Genomic DNA, 22,075 nt, shown 5'->3' on the forward strand with positions numbered 1-22,075 from the left:
ATTGATGCCGTGTCTTTCAATCTTCATCAAGTGAGGGTGCCAACATGCCAATATTGATCTTTTCACTTGAGCATAGCCATCTTGAGCATGTGACTTGATTCCATTCATCAAATATGAATAACTCCAAATGCATCAAGTCACTTTAATCAACTTGTCCAATATAGATTTGATCCTTCACATCAATATGACCATCTTAGCTTAATTAGTACCTCAACTAAATGCAAGTACTTTCTTCTTCACCCTAGCTAGGTTCTTCGGCCGCCAAGCCATCGCTTGCCCTTCACCCTTGCTTAGTACCTTGAAGCCTTTCCTTGCTATCTTCACCATCTCAAGCCATTAAGTCACATCTTGTGTTGAATCATTCATTCATATGTATTATTATCTTTTTCATTTCAATTTAGCAAGCTTCAAATATGAGACCATTCCATATGCAATCCCTCATGTCTCATTAACTAATACTCACGAGCTTGCTTTCACATAGTATATGGAAATCCCACAATAAACAAGCATTTGCATGAATTCCATTTGCATTGTTGTCTTGTGCTTTGAACTAGATTGTTTATACAACAACACATCATTTTGGCTTTCATTAAGTACCTGTGAGATAACCTATTACCTATCCACACTTAGCAAATGGGTTAGTTCTTTAATCACGTTGTTATTCAATCATCCAAAACCCACTAAAGGGCTAGATGCACTTTCACTTTGGTAACTCAGTTTGCAACCTCAAGATCAAGTCACGAGCATGAGAAAACGCTTCGTCCTTGCCCTCCATGAAAAACACCCAAGAATAGCGAGAAAAATCATCCACAATCATAAGAACGTACCACTTCCCTCCCTCTGACCGAACCCGAGCTAGACCAACAGTGTCCATATGGAGTAGCTCACCGGGTCTCATGGTCATGACCTGAGTCACTGGAGGATGGGAAGCAGCCACCATCTTCCCGTGGCGACAGGGATGGCATACCAGATCCTTCTCAAACTTAAGTTTGGGCAATCCTCGGATCATGTCAAGAGAACTCAACCTCACTAGGAGATCGAAGCTCAAGTGACCAAGTCTCCTATGCCACTTCCACAAATCAGAAGAAGATCCGGTAACCAAACAGCGAGAAGAACCGAAAGACTGAGAGAAATCAGCTCTGAAAACTCGGCCGAAAGGAACGATCTGACAAACTAGATGTCCCTGAGAATCGAGCACACGAGAAAGTCTAGTCTTAAAGCGCACCTCAAACCCATCTTGAAGGAGTTGCGAAACAGAGAGCAAATTGAAATGCAGGCTTGAAACCAAAGCAATGTCCTTCAAGATAAAAGACTCATTTACCCGAATGGTCCCACGAGACAGCACCTTACCTTTGCTATTGTCCCCAAATGTGATGTACTCCTTGTATTGCATGGGGTCGAGGCTGGAGAACCATTTGGAACTTCCGGTCATGGGGCGCGAACAGCCGGAATCAACAAGCCATGTGTTCTCCAGGCCTCCGCTCTGCATCAATAGAAAGACAGGGGGTGAGCAAATGGCACAACACTGGGGTTAGTGAAATGAGGAGAATACCAGTGTTGAGTCATTTGCCCTAGAAAAGTGTTAGGAAAAACACCATACATGCCATGTCCCATTGGAGAGAAGCGATCACCACGTGGGGAAAAACGTGGTCTGCTAGGAGTGTGGGACTGAAAGCCACCGCCGCGAGGTCCAGAGTCATATAGATCATGACTTGGGCCACGCCGGGCACGACCACCATGTGGTCTCGCCACCTGAGGCCTAGCACCTTGAGGCATTGCACCTCTAGGCCTAACACTGTGCCTCTAAACAGGCGGTACATGTACGCCATGGGGAGGACGGTACATGTTCCGGTTGTTCAACTCATACTCGCGCCGCTCATCTCTCTTCCTCCTAAAGCAAAACTCAGCCAAATGACCATCTCTATGGCAATAGTCACAGTGGTACCTCACCTCTCTCTTGGATGGTGGTTGACTCACTCTCTTGTGGATGTGGTTCACTCTCTGAGGCTTTTTGGCTTTAGGAAGGGGTGCACTAGAGATGTTGGGTAGAGTATCGAGTGAGTTCCGAAAGTGGTTCGGTTTGGGAACCCAAACTTGCTTGGATGGTGGAGCTTTTGGTGGTTCTTCAAACACACCATCTTTGATCATAGGCTTGGTAGACTCTGGTGGAGGGATCTTGATCAATTTGGGAGTGTTGGTGGGTTTCTCACTTGGGTTCAAACCACTATGTTCACCAACCTTGCCATAGACATGCTCACCCTTCCCACCTATAGCAAAGCCTACTCCCGATGAGTCAGTTCCCCGCCTGAACTGGCTCACCATCATGCCCAACTGAGGCTCACTGCACGACACCCAGCTCAAGATGGACCGAAGTTGTGTGTTTTCTTCCTCGGCTCCCATCTTGTCGTGCCTGCAGGACTCAAGCTCCAACACCAAAGCTTCACATCGAACACATATAGTGGTGGTGCTATCTGAGTTGGCCTTCTCAAACTCAGCAAGTTTGGCAACCTTCTCTGCCAACTCAGATTGCAAGCCTGAGCAGGACTTGCATGCACCGAGCAACCCAGAACGAGACTTCAGCTCATCACATTCATCAAGCAAAACAGTATACTTGGATTGCAAGTCAGAGAGGTTAGACATGTGTATAGCGCACTCATCGCACTCCTCCTCTGACACCACTACACCACTCTTGGCAAGCTCCAACTCCTTCAAAGCAACCTCTAGCTGGTCCTTAAACTCTTTTCTCTCGCGGGCAGCACGCTTAAGCAACTTATCTTGACTCATCAATGTATCATTCATAGTATCAAGCTCAAGCATAAGTGAGTCAAGTGTGGGCGGTACCTCATTTTCGTCGTCGTCGACGTCGACATCCTTTTTGAGCTTTGCTCCACCGTCAACCGCCATAGTGCAAAACCCACCACGGTTTGCACCGGCAACAAAGCAGAGACCGTTGAGCTTGTCCTCGCGCTTCTTCTCGGACTCATCGTCGGTCAAGGGAGAAGAAGAGTGATCATCGTTGGAGTCGTCGTCGAGGTCGCTGAGGGAGGCGAGGAAGGCGCGTTCTTGAGCTTTGGCCTTCCTGCGGTACGCCTTCTTGATCGCCTCCTTGTCGAAGCCGCCCTTGGCCTTGTGCTTGCCGGAGGTGTAGTCGCGCTTATCCTTGCGCTTGCCGGAGTCGTACTTGTTGGTGAAGGGCTTCTTCTTGGGGCAGTGCGTGACAAAGTGGTCCGGATCTCCACATCCATAGCATCCCTCCTTCGGGCCACCACTGCGTCGGCGGTTCAAACGGTTGTTGTGAAACCGAGAGAACCGACTGATGACGAGTGTCAACTCATCATCCCCAAGAGACTCCAGCTGCTCCTCTGTGACTGACATCAAGCACGACAAAGAGAAAGAAGCTTGTGAAGGGTTAGTCAATGAACTTGAACCACTACCTGAGACCAAAGCCATGGTTGGTGCAGAAGGATTCTTGAGCTTGGCTTGGGTTTGGTAGTCGATCTCTGTGGACTTGAGCTTGCTGAAAAGCTCGTCGACGGTGAAGGTGTCGTAGTTGGCCGACTCGATGATCGCCGACACCTTCACATCCCATACCTTTCAATCAAGGGCATAGAGAAGCTTGAGCGCCCTCTCATGATCACTATAAGGTAAGTTGGCCTTGTTCGCTTTCATTTTGTTGACGATAGTCTAAAAGCAGGAAAACATGGCATCGATGGACTCGCCATCAAGCTGAGAGAAGTTCTCGTACTCACGCTTGTACGTCTCGTAGAGTCTGGTCTTGACCTATGCGGTCCCCTCGTGATAGCTCTGAAACCTCACCCAGATCTCTCGAGCTGTAGTGTAATCGGAGACACGCTCGAACTCAGAAAGCGAAAGACTCGAGAAAAGCACACTGCGAGCTTTGCTATTTGTGTTATGCCGATCCTTGTGATCCTGGGTGGTACGGGCCGCAACAGGGAGCACAACGTACGTAGCATCCTCGCAAATTTCCCAGACGAGCCAATCAATCCCCTGGAGATGCGCAGACATGCGGATCTTCCAATAAGGATAGTTGGACCCATCAAAGTGCGGTGGTTTGCCGGAACCACGCTCTATGTCGCCTTCGTGGATCACGGACCGATTAAGGTGGAATGATCCTTAACCGGCTCCGATACCAATTGAAGGACCGGAAACGGCGACCAGAGGGGGGTGAATGGGAGCCTCAAATTTCTTTCAAAATCTTCGACAACTGTCCCAATATCAATCCCCAAAAAGCATACACGATATACTTGATGACCACGACCCTAGAGAAGGGTGGATGCTCCCTTAGAACACAGCGGGTCACCACAAAGCAAACGGAACACAGATCGGAGCCCAAACGAGCAAAGAACAGCACTGCCCCTGCAAATATCGTACACGTCCGGTATTATGTCGGACACGTCCGGTATTTTCGGACACGTCCGGTATGATCTCGGACACGTCAGGTAGTTTCAGCAGCAAGCTGACCAAAAGAGAAAAATCCAAAACCCCGTCAAACGGTGTCCAAAAATCATAAAATTTTAACCATAGCTCTTTAGACACCAAGGGAAGATCTCCACCAAATTTCAGCTCAAAACTCCAAAGTGAGAAATATCGGACACGTCCTAGATCATATCGGACGCGTCCGGTATGAGCGAGCAGTTTCTCAGGAAAAATCAAATCAAGCCATAACTTGATCAAATCAACTCCAAATGACTTGAAACTTTGCACAAGGGTTCACAAGCGAGTAGAAAGGAAACCTCTAAAGGATCATGGCCCGAGACAAATTCTAGCTCCGTGAATCGAAGGAATTAAAGAATCCCCCAAAAAATAGGTCAAGAACTAAAATTGCCCGGATCTGCGATCTCGTGAGGAATTAGTGGATTTTCTTCGGTGGAAAGCTTCTACTCATGTCATTGATTGATCCAAGGCAACAAGAACGAACCAAAACCATCCCAAAACGAAGAAACGAGAGGGGAAACAAGAAGGGACAAAAGGAGCTCGTGAAGAACACCAAAATTACATCAAGAACACAACTAAATCATGAATCCCGGAGGGCATACGGTGGTTACGGCCACCGATTCCTTCAAAACCAAGTCACAATTTGAGTTGTGGACCTCTCTCATACATGGGAGCAAACTAGAGGAAGAAACCCTAAAGGAGAAAATGAAAACTAGAGGAGGTGAGGGAGATGGGGGCTCCCTCATCCTATTTAACAGGGCTATTACACATTCCCAGTTTTGCCCCTGGATACAAATGAGTTGAACCGCTAAGCCCAAGGGCGTTGTTGTCCAACCCGGTGTAATCTTGATCCGACGGCCACCGCGCCTTCTCATCGGTAGCTTCGCCTCGACGCGAACTCCCCGATGCCGCCACGTGCCGTCCGTCCCTCCTCGGAACCTCCGCCCGGGTTTTGACGCCCAAACCCGTAAACCGTCCATCCGATGGTTTTGAGGTCCAAACCATCAAACCGTCCGCGAGTAGCGTTCTCCATACGCATCCCCCGCCATCCGACGCGTGTCACCGCCGTCCTCGACCGGCCGGCCCGCCAAGTCCTCCTGAGCCTCGCTCGACTCACGCGTCCGCCGTCTTGACCCGGTTAACACCGTCACTCCATGTCTTCTTGCACTTGTCGATGTCCCAAGTGTCAGCCACCGCGGCTAGTCACCCGGCCTCTGAGTCCCTCGGTCCAAGCCTCACGTCCGTCCTTCACCGCTCCCGGTCTGTCGGCACGGCACGTCCTCCTTGACCTTCACCTCGCCGTCGACCACCGCATCCGAGCTCCACACCTGCACAACACAAGCCAAAAGACATGTCGCACACATAGCTTTCGCCATGGTAGGGTTAGTCACCACTCAACCTACTTCGTGGATCACATTGACAATCACTCATCACAAAACGAACACACAAGGGTACTTGTCAACCTTATGTTCGCACTGTTTGACGATTAGAGTTTTGCTGAACATGTCGAGTAACTACAGAGCATACCCGGTTAAACAATAGAAGGCTCTGTAGATCTGTTTGGTTGCCTTCATTATCCTGCCTCTAGGCTTGTGCGGTGCAATTTATTTGCATCTAGCCCTTAGAGGCTGTCATATAAGCCTGAACAATACGAAGTTGCAAATTTGGTTGTATTTCAATGTAGATTTGCAGTAGCCGATAGGGGCATACGAAAATGAGGAATATCCTCACCTCTGGTAGACAAAGACAAGGCTGATCTGAACCCAATCGAGTGGGCCAATGGTAGACAGAGAGAAGGCAACTTAATGATCTGAATTCAATCGAGCATCCACTGGTTCGTTATGAGTGGATGTCTCTGTGTCCATGAGATGAAATTAGTTACCGTCGAGGGGATTGAGGATTCCAGAGCAGTGAGGGAAGTCTATAATTTGAAATGGCAACAAGGGGGTTGTTATAGATTTGAGTGGCAATCTGAGAATTCTCTCTAATTAGTACAGTGAACATGGCGCCGAAGTAAGATAGATCAGCTAATGGTGTTATATTAGAACACTGTAGATAATATGACAATAATATACAGCCAACAATCAAATATTTATTATTAGCCATGCTATCTTATCTTATAGAAAAAAAGAACATTCATGTTTTAGTTCGTTCCGCACTTTCATTGGGCCCTGCGGGTCACCAACACAAACAAAAAAAACAGCTTTGTTCCGAAGGCCGTAAGACCCACCGGATCATCACGCACGACAGACAGAATTAGTGCCACCAGCACCCACCATACCACCAAAACGAAAGCGGTCAGGGGTGAAGCTACGTGTGCTTAAGACCTTGTTTGGATACGCATATATTCATCTCAATTCAATCGTGTTGAAATAGATTGGAGTAGGTAAATTTTATTCTGTTCTACTCCAACACATATGGATTGAAGTGGATACGCATGCATCAAACAAAGCCTTAGAGCAAATACACCTCCGAAGTGACTTAAGCAGCACGCGAACAGCTACGAGTACATGATATATATTAACATTTCTGGACCATCCTGAAACTTACTTGAGCAAGTGCCAAAGCGACAACCAATCAATGTACATATACATCGGCCAGCCTTCGTCGTCCTCTGCATTGCAAAACAAAAGGGACAACTTTGTATCGCCTTCTCCCACCTACGCGCACATTCACGACGTGAAGCTGTCCTTCGCGTTCAGAATCTCCGCGTCATAAGCCGCGATGGCATCCAACGCCTTGAGGTGGCAGATCACCTGCGCCCCCGCCACCGCTTGCTCTCTCACCTCAGTTTCCTTGCGCAGCGTGCTCAAGCTGAATTCCTCGGGCGCATCGACGTCGTAGACGAAGTACCGCCTCACGGAAGAGTCATCATCAGGGTTTTTTATTAGTTGCAAGTGCAGGTCGCGTCTCTCCAGCACCCGCCCTTCGGCTGAGGCTATGAGGTCTCGCATGCGGTCTCTGTTGTCAGGGTTCATGTAGTCGCTCAGGCAGAAACACAGTCCCGAAAACAGATTTGGTGCCTGCAAGCATGAAACGAAGAATCGAGATGCAGCGATCAGCTTAGGTCAATGAATGGATTCCTGTGTTGAATGATCGCCAGTGCTAGATAACATACCCCTTCAGCTGCTCGCATTCTTCCCTTCTTTGGCCCGTCGATTGTTCTGACTGAATCCATGCTGAATGCTACCTCGTAAGAAGCTTCTGGACCTGGATGTGTCCCCAAGCAGCCCGCAACCCCTGAAAGAGCAAGGTCAGAAGCATCAGCAAAGGATAAACTCCTCTGATGATCTTCGATGCCCCCAATTCATGACTCCGAGGGTACTGTACATGGGAAGGAGATAAGATCCAGCAGCTTCAAACAAGTAAAACGTAGACTCAAAACATACCATACAAAAGAAAAGCTCACATATGGAACTGTAGCAGATAGATAGCGTACTAACATTCAAAATGGACAACCCATCTCCCAAGCAGTATGGCCATGAGGACTTCAAATGATCTGCTCCATGAGCTACCAGCACCTTTGGCCACAATGACATGGGTCACATCTTTTGACCACTCTTCTATCAGCTTCGCGTTGGTCAAACACGCAAACTTTTGCAAGAAATCCTGTCCAACAAGGGTGAAGGAAATTGGTCATGAGCTGGAATGGAACAGAAATCATTAGTAATGCATGCAGCAAACAATTTCTTGCACCACATTTATCCATAAAGATGGATTCGAATGGAACATACAAAACATGTTATCCATCCATGAAACGCCTTTTAAAACTGGCTTATTTTGCTACTTTATTCTATGTTACCTTCTCCGACACACTTAATGTCAAGCCAAACAAAACCAATTGATCAGAAGGGCAGCTCGATGCGTCAGGCTGATCTGCAGTTGTTTCTTCCCCTTGGAAAGCAATAGAAATTCCTTCGGCTGGATGACAGCTGGAATGATGGGATACAAGAGAAAATAATTATAATTAAATAATTAATGACTGCTCAATGACCAACAACCTTTATGTAATCTCCCAAGAAGGGCCAAGATCTAAAAAGATCATGTACCTCTGAGGCGAGGATAAATTTGAGGTGTTACACTCATGTGTTCGTTGATTATCCCTTTCACGATTCTTGGAAGTTGCTTTGTCGTATGAATGTTGGCTAGAATCAAGAAACACAATAAAGAATTACCAAAATCAAAGACTATTGAATAGTTAAGCTAAGTAACCAGGAAACTTTGTCTTAAGAAGGAAGAAGAAACATGACATACCCTAGTGGCAAGGAAGAAGAACTTGAGGTGTCAAGCTGATCTATTTGTCCATCCCTTGAGTTATTGGTGGAAATTCCTTCTTTTTGAGAATGTTGGCTAAGAAAAACATGAAAAAGACAACACAGAGATTATATATTTATCAGATGAACTCCAAAATCTACATTACATATCACATAGCAAACATGACGAAATCACATACCTCTGAGGCAAATAGAAAGGATTTGAAATGTTAAGCTGATCTGTTTGTTGATTTTTCCTTTGATGATTGTCAAAATTTTCTTCCTTTTTTGTATACAGGCTGAACCACCAATTATGGAAATGGAAATGGGTGATAGATAAAATTATTATGAACCTTTAAAGTATACCCAAAGGAAAGATGAATAAATATCATGTACCTGCCAGGCAAGCAAGAACTCATGGAGTTAAGCTGATCCATTTGTTTGCCACCCCTTGAGCTATTGGGAGAAATTCCTTCTTTGTGAGAAGGTTGGCTTGGGGGGGAATACAGCACAGAGATTATATATTAATCACAAGGTCTCTAATATCTATATTTGCATGACATTACAATTCACATACCTATGTGGGAACAAGGAAGTATTTGAAGTGTTAAGCTGATCAGTTTGTTGAGTTTCCCTATGACGAACATAAAGATTTCCTTCCTTATCTGCACATTTGCTGAAACCACGAAATTGTAGAAATGAAATATGGATGTTTCTTACAAAAATTTAATGAATCTATGGAGGTGAAGAAATGCATTTACCCTACAGGCGAGAAAGAACTTGTGGTGTTATGCAAATGAGATTGCTGACCTTCCTCTTCGAAATTGGTGAGAGGTTCTTCTTTGCATGAACAGTGGCTAGAAAGAAAAATACAATACAGATTACATGAATTGCAACATCTACATATCTCCCAAGAAGAGCAAAGAATGATCACAATACCTTTGTCGCAGGGAAGAACTGTAATTCTCCTTTCTATGTGTCCGCAGCTTATCACATGGTAGAGTCTTTGAAACATGTTCAGGGCACAACACATGGCCTTTAGCCTACCACGTAAAATAAAATTAAGCATGTCAGAATATATATATGACATTGGTCATAAGTAGTAAAGAAACCTTTGGATCAAAGGAAAAGAGCTAACAACATCCCAGCGGCAATCAATTATCTGAACTGCACATGGAACGTGATAACTCTTCCTGCAGTGCTTCTCATAACAACCAAGGGCTGCTCCCAGGAGTCCACATCTTCTGCATCTCAGTCCTGAAGCACGTCTAATTTCTGACTCCAAGTTCATAACAACGTCACCATCAAACCATACTTTAGGAGCCCTTCATAAAAAAATCAGTAGGAACAGAATATGAAAGGCTGTATCACCATAGCCAAGCAGTCCTTTACATTAAAATTGAACTGAACAGATTTTTTTCTAAAAAAAGGGAACGTGGTTGCGTCTTAAATCTGCAGTGAAAATGACATGATGATAATATCTAAATCATGTAGATTAATATAATGTAGATTAATATAAAGAGTTGCACAGTCTACACAAAAGACAGAACTCTACCACTCGATGCATTTCTTATGGACATAGGTGGCATTTGATGAGTTGCCCTCGTCAATGGACAAAACTCTTCCGTTTAGATAACGTACCATCGGACCATGAAACTACTGGAACAGAGGGGAGACAGTACCAGTTAGATGCCTTCAAAACATCAGCTCTGAAAGATAGCTGCAAAATGATTTAAATTGTATCACCTCGGTCGTTCTAAATGAATGACAAAAAACACATTCGTCTTCAAATAAATTGATTGGAGTTGGCAATCTCTTCCACTCAGTAGCGCGTCCGGCATCTTGGGACAAGACACGTTGTTTTCTTTTCGTGAGCGCTTGTTAGGTCCTCCAGGTCCTATTTTGCTTTGCTTACTGTCAGGGGATGGTAATCCCCCTGCATCTGCCACAGCTTTTAAGATTTGACCTTTCAACGGTGATGCATCTGTGTTCTATAATAGAAATCAATCCACAGAAAGTTGAACATAAATCTGGATGCATCAAACTTTGAAACAAAGGTGAACAAAAACGGCTGAAAGATCCTGTTTGAATCCGGGTTGAGTTGGAGAGTTGATTTTTCTTTTACCACGCATTATGTCTTGTCCACATAAGTAGCAGACCCTGTATCTACTGGTCGTAGAGCTGTGACCAACATCAAGGTCAAAATTAAAGATGGTGGACTAGATAGATATGTTTAAAAATCATGAGACTGTTAACTAACATCAGACATGTGGCATTCTTGATGAATCAGAAGTCATGGACGTGTGAAAGAAAAACAAACCCTAACCAATTACATTTCAGAGATTATTATGGCTCGTGGTGACAAACCTAGATTAAAATGTGTCTTGTACTTGTTCTACTGATGGAGACATTGTTTTTCACTCTATCTGGGCAAGAGACTAGTACTTTCGACAAAAGAAGGGTCGATGATAAAAGAAGGGTCCATGGCCAAATTGTTGCCCCCAAATTTGGCAAAGAGAAAGGAAAAGGCACTTTGGACGCCGGTCGAGATTGGAAATGGTAAGACAGGTACCAAAAACCACCAAAACTAGCAAGAACCCTGACCCTGTTCACAAAATCGGTACTGTACTTTTTTGTTGTTGTTGTTGACAACAATCGGTACTGCAGTTGTTGTGACCTAGCCGGCCGACGCCTCCCGTCCCGTCCCAACTCGCGCTGCCATGATCCGGCATGCCCAGACCATTTACTGCGAGCGAGGTGACCGGCACGAGACCAGGCATAACAAGCGAGGGAAACGGAGAAGACGGAGACGCGACGAGGACGATACGGAGAAAGAGAAACGGCCACTCGAAGCAGGCAGCGAAACGTGAGAGAGGGAGGAGCGGAAGCGGAAGCGGCGGCGGCGGCTGTGGCGATGGCGAGCGGGGTGGTGCACTTTTGGCTCACCTGGACGGCGGGCCGATCGCGGTGGCGCATCCGCCACATGATAGCCGTCGGGCCGAGGCCGTTGCCCCTCTCGCCAGCGCTCACTGCTCACTCCTCACTCACCTCTTGTGGCCGCCCGCAACCGCAAGCACGTTTCAAGCCTTGCCGGGATTTCGCCGCTCCGGCCGGTTCGTATTCGTTTCGTTCCCTCAGCTCGAGGTGAGGTGACAGGGGCAAGCGTGCAGCGTTGGCAATAAATGTCAGGGGGCACGGAGAAAGCCAGCGGAGACAGAGGCAGTTCCACTTCATGTTGTCAAATTTTTCAAGATTATTAAATATAAATAAAAAATAAATTAATTACACAATTTAGACGAAATCCACGAGATAAATCTTTTAAGTCTAATTAGACTATGATTGGACACTAATTACCAAATAACAACGAAAAATGCTACAGCTGCATTTTGCCAAAAATTTTGCATCTAAACTGGGCCCGAGAGTAGAGGTAGTCAGGCCCCGTTTAGATTTCAAAAAATTTAGTGTGCTATTGAATCTTACGGCACATATATAAAGTACTAATGCTTCATTTAGCAGGGTTTTACTTCACTTGTGAAGTTTTTTTTTTGGTTTCAGCTCCACGAACAGTTCCACCGGTAGAGCTGAAGTGGTTTTGGTAAACCGTTTGGCAAAATGGCTTCCCTGTGAGAGCATGTTTTTAGGGGCCTGAAGAAGGAGCCAGAAGAAGCCACTTTTTTTTTTGGCTCTATCCCACCCCCAATTACTGTAAGAGCATATTTTTAGGGGCTTCACAAGTTAAACTATTTTACTTTACCCCGTTTAGTAGAAAACGGCTCCAAACGGCTCCTGAAGCCGGTGAAGAAGCCCTGCTAAACGGAACCTAAATATAGACGAAAAACAAAACTAATTGCATAGTTAGGTGAGAAATCGTGAGATAAAACTTTCAAACCTAATTAGTCCATAATTAAATACTAATTACTAAATACAAACAAACGTGCTACAGTGCCAAACAGTAGCCAAACCAAACTAAACGCGCCCTAGCCTGTTCGTCGGTAGGAAACGAACTTAAATTTTAAGTTGGAAGGGTATTTTTTTCACACGCTAAATTAGCCCGCAATAATAATACATCATCGTGGTTTAGCCCAGTCGAACAGGCTGAGTAGCGCTGGTTTGCGATTGGGGAATGGGCACGATTTGATGGCGGTGCACGGCTGCACGCGTAGCGAGCTGGATGGCTGGAGTACCGGAGCCGTAGCCCGTAGACCCACTGTCTACAGATGAAAACGGACCGAATAAAAGCCTTGTTTACTTCTTCTTAAATGTACTGTCTATTACATCAGATATTTAGATATATACATAAAGTATTAAATATAGACTAAAAAATAATTAATTATATAGATTACGATTAATTTACGAGATAAATTTTTTAAGTTTAATTAGTCTATGATTTGATAACATGGTGCTACCGTAAACATTTACTAATGACGGATTAATTAGATTTAATAAATTCACCTCGCGAATTACCGACGGATTCTATAATTTATTTTTTTATTAGTATCAAACATTTCATTCGACACCTCCATACGATATCCAATCTCTAAACTTTATTCCTTAAATTTAAACGGATCAAAATAGAATCTATATTTATTCGGCTAAACTTTATAGAACACGGGACGGGCAAAACGGAAGAGCAGATTTTGGTCCGTTTTTTGTAAGATTCTATTTTTATTCGGCTGTTTTCAAAATGCATGTCAACGTATTGACATCGAAAGAGAGTGGGTGATTTTGTTTCAGCAAGTCACCACGTAACTATATATACTAAAGAATAGGAAAAAGGGCTTCAATAGAAAAATGAAATCGGACTTATTTGATAACACTAGATCACGTGATCCTAGCTTAATTTTCCTCGTCGCCACCAGTATTTATCTATTTCCATATATCCACATATCCCTATCTTATTTATGATCCCGATTTTTTCTAAACTCAGTCCATTTCCGCCCAGAGAATATAGAAAAAGAAAAAAAAACTATTATTTGACTGATGGTTTCTACGGCTGATAAGTTGGATGATGCTAATTTATTGTGAGAAAAAAATGTTATACTATAGCTCATAAGTCGGGCTGATAAGTTCAAGTGAATAGGGAGCAAAAGAGAGATCTTCCCTCTTGTTTATGTTCATTTCATCACTCCTAGTAGGAAGAAGTAGAATCCTGTGTGTGCCAACGATCAGAGTATATTCAGTCTTTGTCATAAATGTTTGTTTATTCGCCCTCAAGCCTCATGATCCGTGTAAGGAAAATAGACCCTAGGTTTATTTACTTTGGATTTTGGTGTTTGATGACCAATGCAACTAAATTGGATTAATAAATTTGTAAGTAATTGTTTTATAGTTCAATAGGGTGCAAGACGTGACTTGAACGAAGGCGACTTGATGATCCCACGATCAACACCATAAGCAAGACCCTAGAAGCATAAGAGAAGACCTAAGATATCAAGCAAAGTCCAAGCACGAAGATGTGAACCAAACCGGAAGGAAGATCGCGAAGAAACGAGCTCAGCAGAGGTGACCGGATGCGGCCCTATGAGGACCGGACGCGTCCGATCAGTTGCTCAACAACAGCAGGCGTCAGCAGTAGTGACCGGACGCTGAGCGAGGCAGTGACCGGACGCACGGACTTCATTGTTCATCGTCAACGGTAACGTTCTCAGCATGACCGGACGCGGCGGCAAGACGACCGAACGCACCAAGAAGCATCGTCCAATCATGTCTAGAGAGGTTCTAGAGTGGCGCCAGCATGACCGGATGCGTCCGATCGATGATGACCAGACTCGACAGTGAGTCCGATCAACGCGCGTGCTCAACGGTCGGGATGATCGGACGTGTCTGATCAGGACGGCAGCAGCGTCCGGTCAGTAGCAGAAAGCTAGGTTTTGCCCCTAACGGCTACTTTCTTCATGAGGCTTATAAATAAACCTCCCAACCAGTTATTTGACATGTGGAGAGTTGAGGAAACATAACAAGGGTGTTGATACATCATTTTAGTGATCTCCACTTACATAGTGCTTAGTGATTTATTAGGTGATTAGCGTAGGTGCTTTGCGAAGTGCTTAGGTTGATTACACCACCGCTTATGCGCTTGCTCTAGGTTTAGGCCTAGTGTTTAGTGATGTTTGCATACCTCTTATCACTCGGTGCTTGCGTACACCATTGTACATCGAAGGGGTTTATAGTCTTGCGAGATCACTCCAACCGCGTTTGTGGTGTGGCCGCTACCATGTACCGGAGGGAAAAAGGCATGCGGCGTTTTGGCCAAAAGCTTGATAGTGAAGACGGCGAGGAGCGGTTCAGGAGAGACTTTGCCACGAGTGGCTTAACCAAAGACTCGCTTGCACATGGGGAAGGTCCGGAGCTATCCACAGAGTTACTCGACCAGGAGCTTGGCCCTTGCAAGGGATTCCTTGCGAGGGGCTCCAACGAGGACTAGAGGGAAGCTTACGCGCTTCTCGATACCTCGGTAAAAATACCGGAGTCGTCGACAAGAGTTTGCATATCTCTACCTTACTCTTTGGCTTCCGTATTTACATTGCAATCTTGGTTTGTGCTTTACTTTCCTAGCTTAGTGATAGGTTAGTTGATAGGTTTGGAACTTAGGTTGCATAACTTCTTTTTGCGGTAGAGATAACAACACACTAGCAAAACCGTAGTTATACATTTAGATAGTTTATCTGTTGCATAGGTTTTTGCTAAGGTTATGTTGCAGAACCGCCTAATCTAAAGCCTCCCAGGAGTACTTATCTTCCATTAGACACAAAGTACTCAAGGGAAGACACTAAATTACGCAGTTCTGTCGAGTACACCCCAAGAGAGAACCTAAAAATCCATATTTTTCTATCAGGATCATAAATGAGAGAATAAATCTTACAACATTCTTAAGTCATTTCTTGCATCACTTTCTATGCAACATCAGAGTATAATATTTATTGTTTATAACAGCAGAAAATAACCATGTTATTAGAGTTTCAGCGCAGATAAAATCATTTAATGTTAAGTTAAACCCTAACATAATGATCTGTTATGTCCATCATAACAGGTTATAAGTTTTTCCATTGAAAAACATTTTGGGTGGAAGTTTCAAATAAACTCTATGTCCGCAATGTTAAGAAAATCCTCGCTGAGCCCACCAGGAGGTTTCCACACGCAAGTGTCAGCTCCACATGTTTCTGTCACCTACAATAGGGTAGAACAAACCCAGAGTACTCAATTGTACTCCGCAAGACTTACCCGTCAGGAGAAAAAAAGACTCCAAGGATATGCAATGCTATCTGGCTTGTGGATTATTGCATCTACAGGAAGCATTACTAAGCGTGCGTCCTTATATTCAATTTCATTAGCTGTCATCATTAGTTCATTAACACCCATTCTATGTAAGCACATGTGCTACTTTCAACCAGGTGATAAGCAATTAGAACCATTTTCATCTTTTATATTCTAGTTCTTACTATGGTGCTAAATTATAGACAAGTCATATCGGATTACCTGGTGATTCACGAATCAATGTGCCTAACTGGGTACCCTAAAACATACGCACTACTTATACCCCAGGCACAAGCAGGACCAACCCACCACTTTCCTGTCAAGGGGTCCAGGTCCCCATCCAAGCTTAGACTCCAAACCCCCTCACCTGAGTCCTAGACTCAGTGTGGTGCTTAGACCTCCACCATCCCCGCGTCCAATCAGTCGGTCCGGAAAGAGCCAGAACCCACAACAAGAGAGCAACAAGCCTTCCCTGCTCTCATAAAAAAGTATGTGCTCAGGATAATAAGTCTATGACCTACCTAGAACCCAATGCAATGGTCGGTCCTTAACCAACACGGGAGAAACAAGTGCAATCCGAACCTCGCTCGAATGTCAAACCAAGTTCAGATCCAAAGTACTATTTCACCTGGTCTTCAATTATCATTCATATATATTCCATATGATAGTAATATAATAACAACAATAATATCTTTCATATCTCTCGCGAGTGACAGGCAATCACTTGACTTCTACCGAAGTCCTATAGCATAGCAATCTATATGATCCTGTCATACTAGTAAGACTCATAGGATAAGGATATATATGCAAGTGAGTTGAAAGCTCTAGTTTGGTTTTGGTGAATTGATAAAACCCTAAGTGCTAACCTAGTTTATCACGTGATCATGAGATAGGTAGCACATTCCAAGTGGTAAAGCAAATGAAGATCATGACATGATGATGGTGATGCCATGGTGATGTATATGCACATCACACCACAAGATGGCTCATCCTCTACAAAGAAGAAAGAAAAAGATTTAGCTTTCAAAGCTAGTCAAGAGAAGGGCAAAGCAAGGCTTGAGTATGAGAGCTCAAGTGATGATAAAATTGATGATGAAAGCCTTGCTCTCATGGTGAAAAGAACCGCCAAGATGTTAAAGAAGCTTAACAAGAGTGGCATCAAGTTCGATGGCAAGAAGAAGTTCTTCACAAGCTCTAGAAGGAAGCCAATCTCAGAGATGGATTGGCACAATTGTAAAGAACTTGGTCATCTAGCACACCAATACACAAAGCCCAAGAAAGACAAGTATAAGAACAAGTACAAGGGCAAGAAAGATGACTCAAGCAATGAAGAAGAAGATGAGAAGAAAAAGAACAAGCCATACAAGAAGAGAGCTGACAAGAAAAAGGACTTCCACAAGAAGAAGAGTGGAAAGGCATACATCATCGGTGATTGGCTCATGGACATTGATTCATCAAGTTGCTCATCCGATGATGATAGTGAAATGAGAAGGTGGCCGCCATTGTCATTAACTCTTCATCATCTTCACCGCCACCACCGCCATCATCCCCTACACATCTATGCCTTATGGCCAAGGGTGATCGCAAGGTATCAAATGATGATAGTAGTGGTGATGAACATGCTAGCAATGATGATATCGATAGTGATGATGATGAATATGAGTCACCTTCCTATGATGATCTTGTTAAATTGCTAAATCAATACACTAAGATCATTAAAAAGAGTAGAGCTAAGGATGAAAAACTAGAGGCTAAGAATGATTCACTTTTAGCAAAATGTGATATAGCCAAAAAGACTAGTGTTGAGCTTAGAGAAGAAAATGATGCTATATCATCCAAACTCAAGGAGCTCAGATCTTCTAAGAAAGAGCTTAAAGATAAATATGATAAACTTGAGGGGATGCACAAAGAGCTCATCACTAGCCACAACAAGCTAAAAGAAGAATACACTGCTCTTAAGATTAATCATGATAATCTTATTATTGCTCAAGAATTTTTATCCCATGAGCCACATGATGCTACTAACGATGTTGTTAAGATTGATATAGCTACATCATGTGATGATTTGATCATTGAGAGCATTGAGCAAAGTTCTAGTAGCAAGGGCAAGCAAGTGGTTGAGACCGATGATTATGATGAGTTTGTCAAGCTCAAGAATGACAATAAAAAGCTCAAGAAAGATCTTAAAGAGATCAAAAGCTACAACACTATTGTGCAAGAAACTCTTGATCATGATGTTGACTTGATCCTTGAGAATGAGAAGCTCAAAGAAGAGAACAAGAAGCTCAAGGAAGAGAAAAACAATGATGCTCTTAAGGAAGAAAACAAGAAGCTCAAATTGAAGAAAGAGCATCTCAACATTGGATTGAGCAAGTTCACAAGAGGCAAGTATCTACAAAGTGAGCTACTTATGAATACTGTCATGAAGATAGATAGAAATGGCATTGGGTATTTGGCAAACCAAGAGAAGAAGGCTCAAGCTCAACAACAACATAAGTCAAAGCCAAAGCCAAAGAGATGTTTTGAGTGTGGACAAGAAGATCACTTTGCCCATGAGTGCCAACCCCACCACCACAGCCCTTGCCCAAGCATGCTAGACCTTTTGTCTTCAATGCTCACTACATACTTAGAAAGGATTCTAGTGGAAAGATGAAAGTCATGTTCTTAGGATCTCCAAATAAGAATAGGCCTAAGAAAATTTGGGTTACAAAGTCACTTGTTGAGAAGGTGAAAGGCCCTCAACAAGTTTGGATTCCTAAAGCTTGATCTCTTGTGTGTAGGTGAACTACAAGACCAGTAGAAGTCATTGGGTTATTGATAGTGGTTGCACACAACATATGATCAGTGATCCTCGTATGTTCACATCACTAGATGAAGAAGTAGATGGACAAGAAAGAATCACATTTGGAGATAACTCAAAGGGCAAGGTTAAAGGATTGGGCAAAGTGGCAATATCAAATGATCATTCTATCTCAAATGTGCTATATGTTGCTTCATTGAGCTTAAACTTGCTATCCGTTAGATAATTGTGTGATCTTGGCTTCCAATGCTTATTCATCGAGAAGGAAGTTGTTGTATCTAAGAAGGATAATAATCAAGTGATATTCAAAGGTTTTAGATACAATAACCTATATCTAGTGGATTTTACCTCCAAAATGTAAATTTGAAGACTTGTCTATTCACTAAAACAACACTTGGGTGGCTATGGCATAGAAGACTTGCTCATGTTGGGATGAGTTCACTTAAGAAGCTAATGAAGAATGATTTGGTGAGAGGGTTGAAGGATGTAAAGTTTGAGAAAGACAAGCTTTGTAGTGCATGTCAAGCCAGCAAGCAAGTTGCAAATACTCATCCAACCAAAGCTTTCATGTCAACCACAAGAGTGCTAGAACTCCTTCACATAGATTTATTTAGACCAACAACATACAAGAGTTTGGGAGGAAATCTTTATTGTCTTGTGATTGTTGATGACTATTCAAGATATACATAGGTATTCTTCCTTCATGACAAATCCGAAGTTGCATCTTGCTTCAAGAAGTTTGCCAAGAGAGCACAAAATAAATTTAAAGTAAAGCTCAAGAAGATTAGAAGTGACAATAGGAAGGAATTTAACAACACAAACATAGAAGCCTATTGTGATGAAGTTGGGATCAAGCATGAGGTCTCCACAACATATACTCCTCAACAAAATGGTGTAGTTAAGAGAAAGAACCGGACATTGATCACTCTTGTAACAACAATGCTAGATGAGTACAACACCCCCAAAGCTCTATGGGCGGAAGCTATCAACATCGCATGCTATGCATCCAACCGCCTATTTCTTCAAAAGTTCCTTAGCAAGACACCTTATGAGTTGCTCAATGGAAAGAAGCCGGACGTCTCCTTCTTTAGGGTGTTTGGTTACAAATACTACATCTACAAGAAGCAGCAACACCTAGGGAAGTTTCAAAGATGTTGTGATATTGGTTTTCTTGTTGGTTACTCATCAAAGTCCAAAGCATATAGAGTATTTAATCATACCACCGGCTTGGTTAAAGAAACATATGATATGGAATTTGATGAATCTAACGGTTTCTAAGGAGCACATGAGAATCTTGATGATGTAGGTGATGAACCATTGAGGGAGGCTATGAAGAATATTCCGGTTGGAGATATCAAGCCTAAAGATGATGAAGATGATGTACAAGTGATCAATCCACCTTCTTCATCAAGTGTGCCACAAGATTGTGATAAAGATGGGAGAATAAAAAATAAAGATACTCATGTCTTCCATGATCAAATGGTGGTACAAGCACAAGATGTTGATGCTCTACAATCTCCTCCTCAAGTGGTCAATAGAAGAAATACACCTCTACTACAAGATCATCCACAAGATCTCATCATAGGGAGTCCATCAAAGGGTGTAATGACTCGCTCACAAAAGCTTGCTTCATTTATTGCTCATCACTCTTTTGTCTCTTGCTATGAGCCTATCAAGGTAGAAGAAGCTCTTCAAGATCTAGATTGGATAAATACCATGCATGAAGAGTTAAACAACTTCACCGCAATGAAGTTTGGACTCTTGAAGAGCGGTCAAAAGGTGCAAGTGTCATTGGAACAAAGTGGGTGTTCCACAACAAGCAAGATGATCAAGGCATAGTTGTGAGAAACAAGGCAAGACTAGTTGCAAAGGGGTTCTCTCAAGTTGAAGGATTGGATTTTGGAGATACCTTTGCACCGGTTGCAAGACTAGAAGTCATTCGTATTCTCCTTGCATATGCATCACATCATGAAATGAAACTATATCAAATAGATGTGAAAAGTGCATTTTTAAATGGCTTTATTAATGAACTAGTCTATGTTGATCAACCTCTCGGGTTTGAAGACCCTAGATATCCTAATCATGTTTATAGGTTGTCCAAGGCATTATATAGGCTTAAGCAAGCCCCAAGAGCTTGGTATGAGCACCTTTGGGACTTCCTCATTGAGAAGGGATTCACCATCGAAAAGGTCAACACCACACTATTCACCAAGAAGCTTGATGGGCACATCTTCATTTGTCAAGTGTATGTTGATGATATCATCTTTGGATCATCAAATGAAGATTCTTACAAAGAGTTTGGTGAATTGATGTCAAATGAGTTCAAGATGTCAATGATTGGAGAGCTTACATTCTTTCTTGGTTTTCAAGTCAAGCAAATGAGAGAAGGGATTTTCATCTCTCAAGAGAAATATACAAATAATCTTCTCAAGAGATTCAAGATGGATGAATGTAAGCCAATCAAGACACCAATGCCAAATAATGGACATCTTGACCTAGATGAGGGAGGTAACATAGTTGATCAAACTATCTATCACTCTATGATTGGTAGCTTGTTATATTTAACCATATCTAGGCCTGACATCATGTTTAGTGTGTGTATGTGTGCTAGATTTTAAGCTAATCCTAAGAAAACTCATTTGATTGCTGTAAAAAAATCTTTAGGTATCTTAAGCACACACCAAGCATTGGCCTTTGGTATCCTAAAGGAGCTATATTTGAATTAGTTGGCTATTTCGATTCGGATTATGTCGGTTGCAAAGTTGATAGAAAGAGCACATCCAGAGGGTGCCATTTGCTTGGTAGATCACTTATGTCTTAGTCCTTCAAGAAACAAAATAGTGTGGCCTTGTCCACCACCGAAGCAGAATACATTGCCATGGGTGCTTGTTGTGCATAAATACTTTACATGAAACAAACTTTGCTAGACTATGGTGTAGTTCTAGAAAAATACCTCTTTTGTGCGACAATGAAAGTGCGGTAAAACTTGTAAATAATCCGGTTCAACACTCTCGCACCAAGCACATAGATATCCACCATCACTTTCTTAGAGATCATGTTGCTAAAAATGATATATCATTAGAAGGTGTAAGGACCGAGGATCAATTGGCGGATATCTTCACTAAACCGCTAGATGAGGCAACTTTTTATCGATTGCGGAATGAGCTCAATATTCTTGACTTTAGTAACGTCACTAAAAATGAGCTTGTGTTGTCCCTTACATTGCATTATAATATACAACATGTTTAATCTTTGGTAATGTATATAGGGCTTGTCTAACATGGTTAAGATAACCATTGAAAAGCGTGTGAAG

The 22,075-nt window shown here is 43.1% G+C and overlaps 1 protein-coding gene across 9 annotated transcripts; it reads right to left on the reverse strand.

Moving 5' to 3' along the window:
* Positions 1–6,930: 6,930 nt before the first annotated feature.
* Positions 6,931–11,886, reverse strand: LOC136512485 (BRCA1-associated RING domain protein 1-like). 9 transcript variants are annotated; one of them, XM_066506439.1, is made up of 16 exons: positions 11,655–11,886; positions 10,834–10,889; positions 10,455–10,699; positions 10,264–10,367; positions 9,821–10,033; positions 9,648–9,751; positions 9,475–9,565; positions 9,286–9,384; positions 9,105–9,200; positions 8,909–9,007; positions 8,710–8,805; positions 8,505–8,600; positions 8,258–8,387; positions 7,899–8,064; positions 7,574–7,695; positions 6,931–7,478 (listed from the first exon to the last, which is right to left on the reverse strand). In XM_066506439.1, exons 4-16 carry the CDS (start codon positions 10,350–10,352, stop codon positions 7,128–7,130), a joined length of 1,752 nt encoding a protein of 583 aa, XP_066362536.1. In that variant the 5' UTR covers positions 10,353–10,367; positions 10,455–10,699; positions 10,834–10,889; positions 11,655–11,886; the 3' UTR covers positions 6,931–7,127. The 9 variants fall into 9 exon arrangements, with proteins under 9 accessions (XP_066362536.1, XP_066362538.1, XP_066362537.1 ...); XM_066506441.1 differs by lacking the exon at positions 10,834–10,889 and having other exon boundaries at positions 10,455–10,692; XM_066506440.1 differs by lacking the exon at positions 10,834–10,889 and having other exon boundaries at positions 10,264–10,364.
* Between the last annotated feature and the right edge of the window lie 10,189 nt (positions 11,887–22,075).

The sequence above is a fragment of the Miscanthus floridulus genome, chromosome 16 (assembly GCF_019320115.1).
Source record: "Miscanthus floridulus cultivar M001 chromosome 16, ASM1932011v1, whole genome shotgun sequence".
Lineage (NCBI taxonomy): Eukaryota > Viridiplantae > Streptophyta > Magnoliopsida > Poales > Poaceae > Miscanthus > Miscanthus floridulus.

Coding starts and splice junctions, on each gene's coding strand:
- LOC136512485 (XM_066506441.1), bottom strand. CDS start 10,352: ATGGTACGTTATCTAAACGGAAGAGTTTTGTCCATTGACGAGGGCAAC. Junction 9,008..9,104: donor AGTTCTTGCTTGCCTGGCAG/GTACATGATATT, acceptor TTGGTGGTTCAG/CCTGTATACAAAAAAGGAAG. Junction 8,388..8,504: donor AATTTATCCTCGCCTCAGAG/GTACATGATCTT, acceptor CCATCATTCCAG/CTGTCATCCAGCCGAAGGAA.